The sequence below is a fragment of the Magnolia sinica genome, chromosome 10 (assembly GCF_029962835.1).
Source record: "Magnolia sinica isolate HGM2019 chromosome 10, MsV1, whole genome shotgun sequence".
In the NCBI taxonomy this organism is placed as follows: domain Eukaryota; kingdom Viridiplantae; phylum Streptophyta; class Magnoliopsida; order Magnoliales; family Magnoliaceae; genus Magnolia; species Magnolia sinica.
This window is the reverse complement of record NC_080582.1, coordinates 82,412,304-82,425,495: the sequence shown is the minus strand read 5'-3', so window position 1 is coordinate 82,425,495 and position 13,192 is coordinate 82,412,304. Positions and strand designations below refer to the sequence as shown.

Here is a 13,192-nt window from a genome sequence, read left to right as displayed (position 1 = left end):
GGGACACACATAATGGATGGGCTGGATTTGTGAACCAGTTTTCAGTGGGCCCAACAAATGATTATGAATTTTTTAATGGAGGGTAACCCCTCTCAACTTCTGTATGTGGTGTGGCCCACAAAAGTCACAGATTGACTTGATTTTTAAGATCTAGGCCCATCATGAAATGGTGCATCCGACTGATGGGGTAGATGTTCGACACACATCACAGTGGGGCCAGCTCAACCTCATGGGAAGTTCCCATGAGCTCAACCACATAGAACCTTTATATATATATATATATATATATATATATATATATATATATAATATATATATATATATATATATATATATATATATAGTAATGGTATCCTGTGAACCATCCCGCAGTATACCTTGTCCAAATTCCCCCTCAAGAGGGACGTGGATTTTCTTATAAAGCCTTTCACATGAGATGGTGGGTGGGACCCACCGCTATGTTTGTGAGAAATCCACTTCGTCCGTCCATTTTGTGCGTTCATTATATTACTTTTGACCAAAAATTAAGAGAATTAAAAACTCAAGTGGGTCTCACTAGATGGAAAATTGGAAAAAGAAATTCCTGCCGTTGAAACCTTTCTAGGCTCCACCTTGATGTTTATATCTAATCCAAACCGCTTATAAGGTTATTCCCACGTGGATGAAGCAAAAAGACAATAAATTTAGGCTGATAAAATACTTTTATGGCCATTAGAATGTTTCAACAGTGCTCGCTAAAAATCCATTGTTTGCTCTCTTGTGACCCACTTGAGTTTTGAATCCTCCTGATTTTTTTGTTTCATGTCATTAAATGAGATCTAAAAACGGATGGATGGAGTGGATTTCTCACAAACATAGCAGCGGGTCCCACCCACCATCCTTGCGCAAAAACCTGCAGGAAATTCGCGTCCCCACGGGATACCTTTATGGAGGCGCGGAATGGCTATTGGCTACTGATAGCAAGACTGCTACTTAGGGTGTACATCGGGCTGAACCGAGTCGAACTGGGCTCAACCCGGCCCAGCCCGGTCACCGAGCCAACATGCCAGGCCGAACTAGGCCCGGTCAGCAATTGGGCAAGTTCGGGCCGAGTTCAAACCAGTTTTGGACCTTACGGCAGTTTCATGGGTTGGGCGGCGTTCTCACTTCTCTGTCTCAAATAGTTAGGGTAAATGGCCGAGTCGGCCAAGTCGAGTCAAGTTTCGGACCAAGTCGAGCCGAACTAGGACCTGTTCGAACTCGGCCCAAACTCAGTTTCAAGCTGAAGAAAATGGCCCGTCCCAGACCAAACTCAGTTTCGGGTCAGCCCGAGTCGAGCGAGTTAACCGGGCTAGCCTGGTTCGTGTACAACCCTACTACTACTGAAGTGACATCACCAAATTCTGTGTCCCCACTATGATATATGTTTCGTATCAACGCCGTCCACCCATCTAGAGAGATCATTTTAGGGTAATATCCAAAGAATGAGTCACATCCAAAGCTCCAGTGGAACCCACCAGAGAAAACAGTGGGGAGAGTGACCCCACCGTTAAAAACTTCTAAAGGCCAAAAAAGTTTTGATTAAGCTTATATTTGTATTTTCCCTTCTTCAATGTCTTTGTTAACTTTTGAACAGGTTAGAATTCGAAAAACATCAAAGTGGGTCTTAGAAAGGCATCAACGGTGGGCATCAATCTTCCCCTGTTTTCTGTGGTAACATCAAAGTGGGTCTTAGAAAGGCATCAACGGTGGGCATCAATCTTCCCCTGTTTTCTGTGGTGGGGTCCACTAAAGCTTTGGATCTACCTCATTCTCTGGTTCATGGCTTCAAATAATATCTGCAAATGGATGGACGTTGTGGATACAACACATACATCGTCCATAGAACTTGGTGATGTCACTTGCGTAGCCAGTTTCGCTACTGAAACGTATATGATCCGCGTCCCTCTGTGCTCTCCACCTCCCTATCATCTTGGAAACTTAGATAGGGTGGGCCCTATAGTGATGCGTACGTGAAATCTACTCCGACCATTAGGTAACTGTTGGAAATTTAGCCGTAGGGCTAAGATAATAGGTAGATATGAGTCACAGTCTACTGCACACTAGTCCGCAAACCTCATCTACGGTCTTAAGGTGGGGTTAGCTGAAGTGGGGCTGACCGTAATGTTTTGGTGAAATCCACCCCGATCATCATGTAAGTCACCCTGTTTTAACTGTAAGGCCCAAAAATCTACACAATCTTTAATTCAAGTGTGCCATTCCAAGGAAAATATGTGATCCTGAAAGAGTAGCTCCAGAGGAGGCTAAAGTTGTGTGCTGTTAGAAGACTTAACTGAAGAAGTCTTTATCATCATCGCATCCTTGAAACACCGGGTTTAGTTAGGCTATGATCCCGGCCATCTTGATGTATGTGTTATATATCCACTCCATCCATCCATATTGCCCACTCATTTTAGGGCATTGACCCAAAAATGAACTACATCCACATCTCAAGTAGACCACACCACAGGAAACATTGGTGGTTGAACACCCACCGTTAAAAACTTCCAAGGGCCCATTGTAATGCTTATTTGTCATCCAACCAAACCATTAGATGACACAAATTTAGGTCAGTGACTTAAAAATCAGGCCCATCTATGATCCATGCGGCCCATAACTAGTTAAACAATTTCGAGGGTAAGTGTCACCCTCATACTGTTTCCATTCTTATGGTCCATTTGAATCATGGTTGGGTTTGGTTTTTCAACCATGGGCCTAAAACTTAAGGCATTTACTTAATACTCAAGAGTAGATTTTTTTAATGCATAATAGTGGGACCCACTGGAGGTGGACCATTGATTCCGTGAATGGCTTTCATGACTGTGTAGTTGTAAACGGCTTTCACGTAAAGTGAATGGCTTTCACAACCTCAAATGGTGTCTTAATTTTCTATCGCATTCCATGAAATGAGCTCACATAATGGATGGACAGAGTGGATTTCTCACAAACATAGTGGTGGGTCCCCCCATCATCCTTGCACAGGAATGAAATTCTCATCCCCTTGTGATGGGAATTGGACCGCACCAAGGTATCCTGCAGGATGGTTCGAGTTAGAAACATGAAATTCTAGGTTTTCTTAGGTTTTGGAATTCATGTAAGAATTAGGTCCCTTTGAGCCGTCGGTTTGAGAGCTCATACAGCACACGATTCATGGTTGTACAGTTCCCATACTGACTCTAACTAGGATTGTCCAATGACTATTTAACAGCTGCAATTCGGCCCATGTGCCAACTGCAATGTGGTAAAAAAATTGGACAGATCAGATAGATATATACATGACCATCAACAGAAGTTGCCTTTTTTATATGGGTACTCCTGGTACCTGTGCTCATGAAGTCACTTCCATTTCCTTCCTACTAGCAGTCCTGATACTCAGCACAGGTACAGGATCTGGACCAGTCATCTTATAACATGCCATGGATAGGTTGGTTGATCGTTGTTGCTGACTGTAATGACCACAAAATGGACCGTTAGTGGGATCTCTTTCTATGCCTATCCATTTTGTAATCCTCAAATGTGCTGACTGGAGAAAGTCTCTTTTGCAATGATTAGTAAGAACACATGAATTGGTATAATCCTTCTAAGGAATGTTAGCTTAGTGGTTCAGATGTTTCCCAGTAGAGCTAACAAACACCCTCTGGAACCCTGTTTCCCTGACACAACAGCAGGTGGGGCCCATGATCATTACCCACCACCTTGCAGATGTCAGAGTATCTTCACCCCACGATCCGCTCCGAAGTCGTCTTCTAATGCATTGCTTTTGTTTGAGAGCTCCTCATGTCCTCGATACCCGCCGGGGCTGCTCCAGTGGCCCAGTTCCTTCCAATGGCTACTACAAGACTCAAAAAAAAAAAACAACAAACAACATTTTCTAATCATCTCATCAAGATCTAACACACAAAATACCTTACCGTTACTCACCGTCTTCAATTTCAAAAGCACGACTCGGGAGCAATTTTAACTGTCAACAGAGATAGCTTTCCCCCTCTGCATTTGACGTGGCACGGCACAAGTTCTTATAGATGAAGAAAAGGTGGCACACTCAGTGTATCAGGCTTCACCTTCGAAGGTCACCAATCTGCGTATGGCCCACAAAACTTCCTCATCTGATAACAGTAGCTCTTTTCTTTCAAGCATCGTACAACACACAGTGGACTTATTGCCGACTGCTAAAACCACGCCGATAGGAAAAGCCAACAGGTGAAGCATTACAAGCTGAATTCGACACAGATGTCTGCCTAAAGCACTTCAAACAAGCTCTCTCCAGCTGCTGATAGAATCCTCCACTCCACCTGATTCCTCGAGGGTTGATCAAGGCATTTCCATGAAAAAACAGGCCACCATTATTCACCAATTCCATCTAAAGCAAACATTGTTTGTTAGCTCCAACCAATGCAATTTGTCATTCCTGATTATACTTCCTTCTGTAACCACGTAAAGTCACTAGATTTTTCAACAAACACAAGACCAAGCACCATGAATCAACATCCCCTTCAAGGCCTTTGACGAGCCGAATTAGGACAGCCTGACCCCACACATTTACTAATCGGCACCTCAATAGAAGATTTGACAAAACCTAGGCCCAGGCACAACCCAAGGGTCTCTATCAGCGGACCAGAAAGATTTTGAAGCCAAAGGGTGAAGCCCTTCTCTCAAAGCAACAGCCTTAGCTCTACTTGTGCCACCCTCACCCACATTTCCCGAGAACGAGAGAGCAATCAACCCATTTCCGCCTCTAACCACTCCCACAATCCCACTCTCCCATATTAACAAGATTAATTCAGTTTCCACCATCTAAAAGGAGCATCACCAAACAGCAGTTATTTTCAGTTGGGGCATTGACTATTTACCACCGAGGATCAATCCTGAAGAAGTCCAAGATAACCATCACCCAAAATTCCACATGCACAGGAGACAAGTTCAACCTCGTCCTCCCGTGGAATTAATTGCGCACTTCTAAAAATGTTGTCTTTAACTCTCCTAACAAACACTAGAATAACACAAGAAAACCCATAGGTACTCGGCACCTTGTCTTTCCCAAGATTCATCACTACATTTTTTTTTTCCTCCCCAAACTCATCCAAATTAATCTGCTCAATCCAGTGAAATTTTTTCTAACTGTAAATTATCAAGAAGATGCAGGATCACCTTCTCCTTGCGGATATTTTTTTTAATCTCTTTCTGGTTTTACATGATTGCTTCTCCAATTTTCACCCTAGAGAGATTTTGTTCTCCTGGCATTGGCAATCCAATGGTAAAAGGTGGCATTCCTATCTCCTTTTAACCCCAAGGACTTCAACTATTGCCTCCAAGCAATTCTTCAAATCTAATTGTCTCATTACTAATTGCTTGTCTCCAAGCAATTCTTCAAATCTAATTATTATTTTAACAGATAAGAGAGCATTTATTAAAAATGAAAAGGATCCAGGGATCCAACGTACAAAGCTAGGAAATACAAAGATCCAACGTACAAAGCTAGGAAATACAAAGGCCCCAGGCCAGATTTGCAGTGAAAAGACCATGCTCTTCCATTTAAATGAACTTTTTAACTGAATGGAAACAGCCAAAATTAACCCGTAAGGTTGAATAAATCATTCCCAATCTTTCTTTTTTTTTTAAAGGGACAGTATACAGAATTTTGAGGACAGACACCCATTCAACGACTGTTTTATGAAATTCTCTTTCATCATTATTCGCTGATACTCTATTTTTTCTTCCTTTATATATTATTTTTTTTTGAATAGTAAAAAAAGAAGAGAAGAAGATATTTGTGGGACCTTTATCCCTTAGTCAGGCAGCTGAGTTTCCTCAATTTAGCCGATTCCTCAATTTGATCAAGAATCAGATCATTGCTTTCTTCTACCTACCTAAGAGTACCCCACTTCCTAAGAGTCTTCTCTTCAGCTCTTAAAGCTTTCTTCATAATTTTGAAACAGACCAAGCATCAGAACCTAAATTCTGTCCCACACTTCTCCACCATATTGTAAACCTAGAATTTGAATGCGCAAGGGCCTCAGGAGCACTTCTGCACTCCGAGTATTAGAGAACTATGAAGTTTGGGAAGGGCACTTAGTCAATATTGACACAATTCCCAATATGAAGAAATGAAGAACCTATCAAATCTGCACATAGCTGGGACTACTTGGTTATTGCACCGAGCGAATAACGCCCATTCCATTGGGAAGTTAATCCCAATTAATGGAATCCAGAAAATAATATAATGCTAGAATGTACACGCATACCTTGTATTGAAATTTACGCACAAGAATATGATTGTGTCCAAATCCACGCAATGCACTAGATGAGATGCCACCCAGCTTTAAACTTGTCCAATTCATCCCAAACGGCCTTGCTATTGTTTTTCAGCACTTACCACAAACAGATCTAGTTGTGGTGGGACGATAATCACGTGATTCACATCTACACAAAACAAACGAGCAGTTGAATGAAACTGATTGGTGTTTCAACTTCTGTATAAACGTGTGGCCCACCTATTGATAATATTGCCTATTTTATATGCATGGAATCTACACAGCGAGGATTTCTAGATAAGATAGTCCCATCTAACACGTGTGACTCATTTCCACGTGTGAGGCACGTGCACTTGATGAATCGGCTTGTAAACTCGTGCATGACTCGGTTGGGGTACCCCAGAACCAGCGATGTGGGTGGTACCCTGACGATGGGGCCCACCTCACTATATGCATTGTATCTACGCTGTCCATTCATTTTGCCAACTCATTTTAAGGTAAGCAGATACAAATATTAGGTGGACCACTCCACATGAAACAGTGGCGAATGACTTCAAAAACAATATATATATATATGGTGTGGGCCACAAAAGCTTTGGATTAAACTGATATTAGTGTTTTCCCTTCACCCAGGTCTGGGTGACCTTATCCACCTGAGATTTGTATCTGCTTCGTTTTTGGGCTCATGCTATAAAATGAGTTGGCAAAATAGATATACATTGTAGATATACAACACATACATTGAGGTGGGCCCCACAGTCAGGGTACCACCCATATCGTTGGTTCAGGTGAATCAACTAAGTCACCCCCTGTAAACTTAGGCCAACTCTACATGACTTAACCGAGTCACTCACCCAATCAGCCTCTTCTTCAAGCTCAAATTGACACCCTAGTTCCAGAGCTTGGAAAGCAGCTACCATTAGGGCAAGCACTTGCAACTCTGTTCAACCACGCTTTTGTTGTTGTTGTTATTGTTTTTATTTATTTTATTTATTTATTATTTTTGAGTTGAGTCTTCGAGTCAACTCGACCTAGTTCGAAATTAAGAATACGACCACGACCACCAAATCGGTCTGGATCGCCCTAAAACCATGACCTCTACTTAAAAAGAGAAGCTTCTAATTACTAGGCCAAGATAGGCCAAGCGACTCTGACTAGTCAAGACTTACAGTTGGACCCAATCACATAGCAGATATGAGATCCGTTCCAGGTATGGTGTGCCGTTACGAGACTACGAAGGCCATTATGTAAAGATAACGACAGCAACTGTTATACATCACGGGGTTATATCAGCTGTTATGGAAAAAATAACTCGTAACTGCCATTATGGTACCTATACCGGTAATAGCCTCGTAACGACTCATTATGAGGCAAATAAAGGTTTTTTAAGGGGGGCTTCAATAATAATAATAATAATAATAATAATAATAACAACAACAACAATAATAATAACAATAATAATAATAATAATAATAATAATAATAATAATAATAATAACAATAACAACAATAATAATAATAATAATAATAATAATAATAATAATAATAACAACAACAACAACAACAACAACAACAATAATAATAATAATAACAATAATAATAATAATAATAATAATAATAATCATAACAATAATAATAATAATAACAATAATAATACTAACAAGAACAATAATAATAATAACAATAACAATAATAATAATATTAACAACAACAACAATAATAATAACAACAACAACAACAACAATAATAACAACAACAACAACAACAACAACAACAACAATAATAAAAAGACCGTAATGGCCATTACGGCTCATATCGCAAGGCTACAAGTGATGGCTGTTACGGCCACCGTTACTGTTATAGAATACCTTTCACTTCCGAGTGCTTAGCTAAATAAATAAAAGGCAGGAATTCAGTGTGCAATGCTGTGCAATGCACACACCAGGAGACATTGTGCACATATCCTCCACAGCACATACAATTTTCTGTGAGTACATTCTGCTTAAAGTTGCACACATAAACAAATTCAAGGAACTCTATCATAATGGAATAATAATTAAATTACTAAAAAATCATGATTAACTCTATAATCCTTCTTAAGAATATACCCTGTCTTCTTCATCTTCTGATGAAGATCTTGAAGCAAGTAATAGATCTCCTTGGCTTGGCCATGAGACTTATCACCAATCACAAACACATGGACCCTATTACCTACTTCAATCCAACTACACCCAGGTTACTTTTTCAATCCTTAGTCTTTCATCTTCAATCTCACCTTAGCTGCCTCTTTCCATCTACCAGCTGATGTATGTATATTAGATAATAACAAGTATGTCCCATCATTGGTGGGCTCCACCTCCAAGAGCTGCTTAGCTGCATGTTTCCCTATCCTCACATTCCCATGGACACTACACCCACCTAGAAGTGCCCCCCACACGCATGCATATGGTTTATTCTTTAGTCGGTCGATGAATTCCACAGCCTCCCCAAGCCGTCTAGCCCATCCACATAGATAAACCAAGCATGTATAATAGTCTTCTCTCACTTCGATTGATGGGTTTCTGATCAATTCATTGAAATACTCTATCCCTTCATCAACTAGGCTTGAGTGACTACATGCGTATAACACCCCGACGTAGGTGACATCATCGGGTTTGAATCCATTTTCCCTCATCTCATCAAACAAACAGATCGCTTCTCTGCCATAACCGTGGTGGGCATATGCAGCGATCATCCCATTCCAAGATACCAAGTCCTTTTGGTTTGAACGATCAAACATCTCTCTGGCAATGCTGATCTCACCACATTTTGCATACAAGCTTATGAGAGCCGATTCAACGAAGGTGTTGAACTGAAAGATGGTTTTGTTTATGATCTGATGAATTTGCTTTCCTTCGCCGAGACCAGCCAAACTGCTACAGGCACTCAAAACACTTACAAAAGTTCCTTGGTTGGGTTTAATTCCATCGTTCAACATTCGTGAGAAGATCTTCATGGCCTCCTCGCTCTGCCCATCTTGCACATAGCCTGTGATCAAAGAAGTCCAAGTAACCACATTTCTTTCCCGCATTTCATTGAATAATTTCCGAGCACATCTCAAATCCCCATTTTGGATAAACCCCGTAATCATCGCATTCCATGACGGAAGGTCCCTTTCAGGCATCCTCTCAAAGAGATAGAAAGCTTCATCCAGCCTCAGATTCTGTGCATAACCCGCAATCATTGCATTCCAAGACACCACATTTCTCTCAGGCATCTGATCAAAAAGGTTGCGAGCTTCATCAATCCTACCATTCTGGGAAAGACCAGCAACCATTGCTGTCCAAGAAATCACATCTCTCACCGGCATCTGATAAAAAAGCCGCCGTGCTTCCTCAATTCTCCCTTCTTGGCCCAACGCTGTAATGATCGTATTCCAAGAAACCACATTTCTTTCAGGCATTTTCTCAAACAAATCATAAGCAGAATCAACACACCCATTCTTCGCATACCCAGAAAGCATTGTGTTCCAAGAAACGACATTTCTTTCAGGCATTTCTGCAAACAACCTCTCGGCATCCTCAATCTGCTTAAAACGGAAGTACCCAGCAAGCAATGCTGTCCACGTAACAACGTTCTTCTTCGCTGCACTTTCATCAAACAGCCGGCGAGCCTCTTTTATCAAGCCACATTTGATGTACCCAGAAATCAGAGCCGTCCACGTGACAACATCTCTTTCGGGCATTTCATCAAACAAGCATCGGGCGTCAGAGATTTTCCCTTCTCGGCTGAGTTGGTCGATCATCCTATTCGACCGAGCAATGTTCTGGTCAAGGCTGACATCTCTCTGAGATGTGGAAATTCTAGGAGGCAAGCTCGATGAGCGGTGCAGATTGCGGGAATGGAAGATGAAGGCATTGTCTGCAAGGTGGGTTCGTGATGAAGGGCAGAGATTGGATAAGGAAACGGGAGTGAGAAGAGAAGGAAAAACCGAAGATTTTGAAAGGTTTTTAACGTGCAGTAGAAAGCATAAGAGTGGGGAACGGATTAATACTAAGAAAAAAAAAAAATTCAAATCCAAGAAGATATATACGGAGTTTGCCGCCACACGTGCGCCCTCCTCCACACGCGCCAAACCAGCAATTGCGTGGGCCACGCCCGTGAAGATGGCACTATACGATATTCGAGGAGCTGGGACTCACGGATCCATTGAGTTCGGGCATTGGTATGACAATGGCCCGATTTAAGCTGGGCATTGGACGGTCCAACTCTGTAAGAAACAAGATCCATCCTTGATTAGGCTATACCCAAGGCCGAGCCCAAAAAAATTGGTTGCACCAGACCCTAATAGGCCCGAAAATTTATCTAATCCCTCCGTTGATCGAGTGGGCCACACGCACAAAAATAAAAATGAAAATGAAATACAACGGTCAATCCGGCGATTGGAAGGGATGCATGTCCAGATGAAGCCCTGGACGGTTCAGGTTAAAATTACTTGAGCCTAAGGTTAGCCACAAAAATGGATCAGGGTATAAATACCAGCCTAAGCTCGGTTCACAGGCCAAGCTAATAGGTCCAAACCCAAACCAAACCGAGTCCCCCAGGACCACCCAGCTAATAGGTTTAAGCCCTATACAACAACAACCCTAGTTGAGCTCGGCCTCAAGCTCAACATTGAAGCTTGGCTTGTTTGCCAAAGCTGTCGAGTCAAGTTCAAGTCGACCTAGTGGTTCGAGTCGAGTCGAGTTTACCTCGAGTCGAGCTTGAGCTTGTTGGGTGAGAGAGTAATGGATTCTGTTCTTGATCCTCCTCCATTGATTTAGAAGAAAAGCTAAGTAAAAAAAATTTAAAGAGGCATTTTACATAACACTCTACCAAGCGAAATTCATTTTTAGTTTGCCCCGGCAATCGAAACAGGGTGTAGTCCATATTTCAACAGTTCAGAAAATCCATATGTGGGTCCTATGATAGAAGAACCACGAGCCAAAAACATCCTCAATTGTATGTTCTGAATTACCCATCATCAAGGCCATACTTTTCAATGAATAAGTTTTTGAATAGACCTGGGACCACAGAAAAGTGGGACCCACCTGTATTATTATTGATCAGACAAAAGCGCAATTTCCGTTACCTTGCAGATGATCTGAGGACTTGTGGCTCACAACATATTTAGGAAGGATATGTCTATTCATGTGAGTACTCTATACAATATACCATTTTGGATTCAAGAGATCGTCAACACCAATATCAAACTCTTCGCTGCTAAGGTGAAAGCAAAGAGATCCCTCTTCAACTTTCTCAGGATGCATGTCCAGATGAAGCCCTGGACGGTTCAGGTTAAAATTACTTGAGCCTAAGGTTAGCCACAAAAATGGATCAGGGTATAAATACCAGCCTAAGCTCGGTTCACAGGCCAAGCTAATAGGTCCAAACCCAAACCAAACCGAGTCCCCCAGGACCACCCAGCTAATAGGTTTAAGCCCTATACAACAACAACCCTAGTTGAGCTTATGATAATCACGGCTTTTTAATCCTCAATCAATCTCATCTTGAGGTTATGACCCACCTATAGTGGGCCCCACCTTCTGGACATTACAGTCGAGTAACAAACGTGCTGCCGGACTAACTAATGAAAAGGGGCGTGTCAACGGATGCGGATTGCATCTTACCCCACCTGGACGCTTAAAAAGACGGATGAGTCGTGTTATTTTCTTATTGGCAGACACTGTAGGGCCCACAAGGAAGGAAGTTCACAGCCGTTACACGCCGTTAGGCTGTGTAGTACTCGACCCCAATAAAAACTAAAAACAAAGCCAAAAATCCCTCATTTGGTGGGCTCTCTCTCTCTCTCTCTCTCTCTCTCTCTGCCTGCCTGGAACAAAGAAAGAGACAAAATCCCTCGGGCTCTCTCTCTCTCTCTCTCTCTCTTGATTTCCTTACCTCCTTCTCAGATTTCACTCCTTTCTCTCTCGGATCTCTCTTTCCCTCCCTCCTTGCATCTCTCTTTCCTTCCATCTTGGATTTCTCGTGCCTTCTCTCTCTGCTTCTCTCCGAGAAACGCCACACTGAGAGAAACGCTGCACCGAATCGTTTCTATCACTCTATAGCAACTTTCAAGAGGTAATATACAATAGGATTTGTAACTGTAAGAAATTTAGGGATTTTCAAAATTGGGGGTTTAGGGATTTAGCTACTTATATGGTTTTGGAAAATTCTCTTTTGTGAAAATCTTCATTTAAAAAAATGGTTAGTATATATATATATTCTAGCTGTATTGTATTTTTTTTCTTTCTGAATTTTTATGAAGTCATATCTCTTTACTATCTGCATTTACAAAAAATAAAAATAAAAAAATAAGTTCCCCATTTATGGGGAGTTATTCAATACTCTTATTGCATATGATGCTTAAATGTTTACTTTGTTAAAAAAAACGTTCAATGGGTTTTGTTTCTGCAATACATCTTGGTTTTGTTTAAAGTCTCATGTTATTTAGTTTTTCCTTTTTCTTTTGAAGGCCAATTGGTGAAATGGATGATAATATTCAAGAGAGTCAACTATTTTCTCAACCATGTCGAAGGCTACAGTTTGATATTGAAATAGATGATCAACAAGAAAATCAGCAAGTAGACAACCATGAGGAAAGACAAGTTGTATAGGTCTAGATAAATGAGGAGCTAGATAAAGAAATGGAAGTGAGAATGGAGTTTAGTTTTGACGAGAAGTTAGATGAAAATTCAAAACTAGGAATGGAGTTTAGTTCTGATGAGAGTGCATATAAATTTTACAATAGATATGCTAGAAAAAGGGGATTCGGTATTCGTAAAAATTGGACAAAAAAATTAGATGATAATGTCATGATTAAGAGGTAGTTTTGTTGTTCTAAATAAGGTCAAAAGCGTGGAAAAAAAATATCATCAAAAAAAGCACCCGTCCGAATACTAGAAC

General features: G+C 41.2%; 1 protein-coding gene across 1 annotated transcript; it reads right to left on the bottom strand.

Annotated features, from left to right (window-relative positions):
- Positions 1-8,324: 8,324 nt before the first annotated feature.
- Positions 8,325-10,284, bottom strand: LOC131217172 (pentatricopeptide repeat-containing protein At2g35030, mitochondrial-like). The gene is given in 1 exon segment (XM_058211968.1): positions 8,325-10,284. A coding segment is annotated over 1 exon segment (1,728 nt). The 5' UTR covers positions 10,053-10,284.
- Between the last annotated feature and the right edge of the window lie 2,908 nt (positions 10,285-13,192).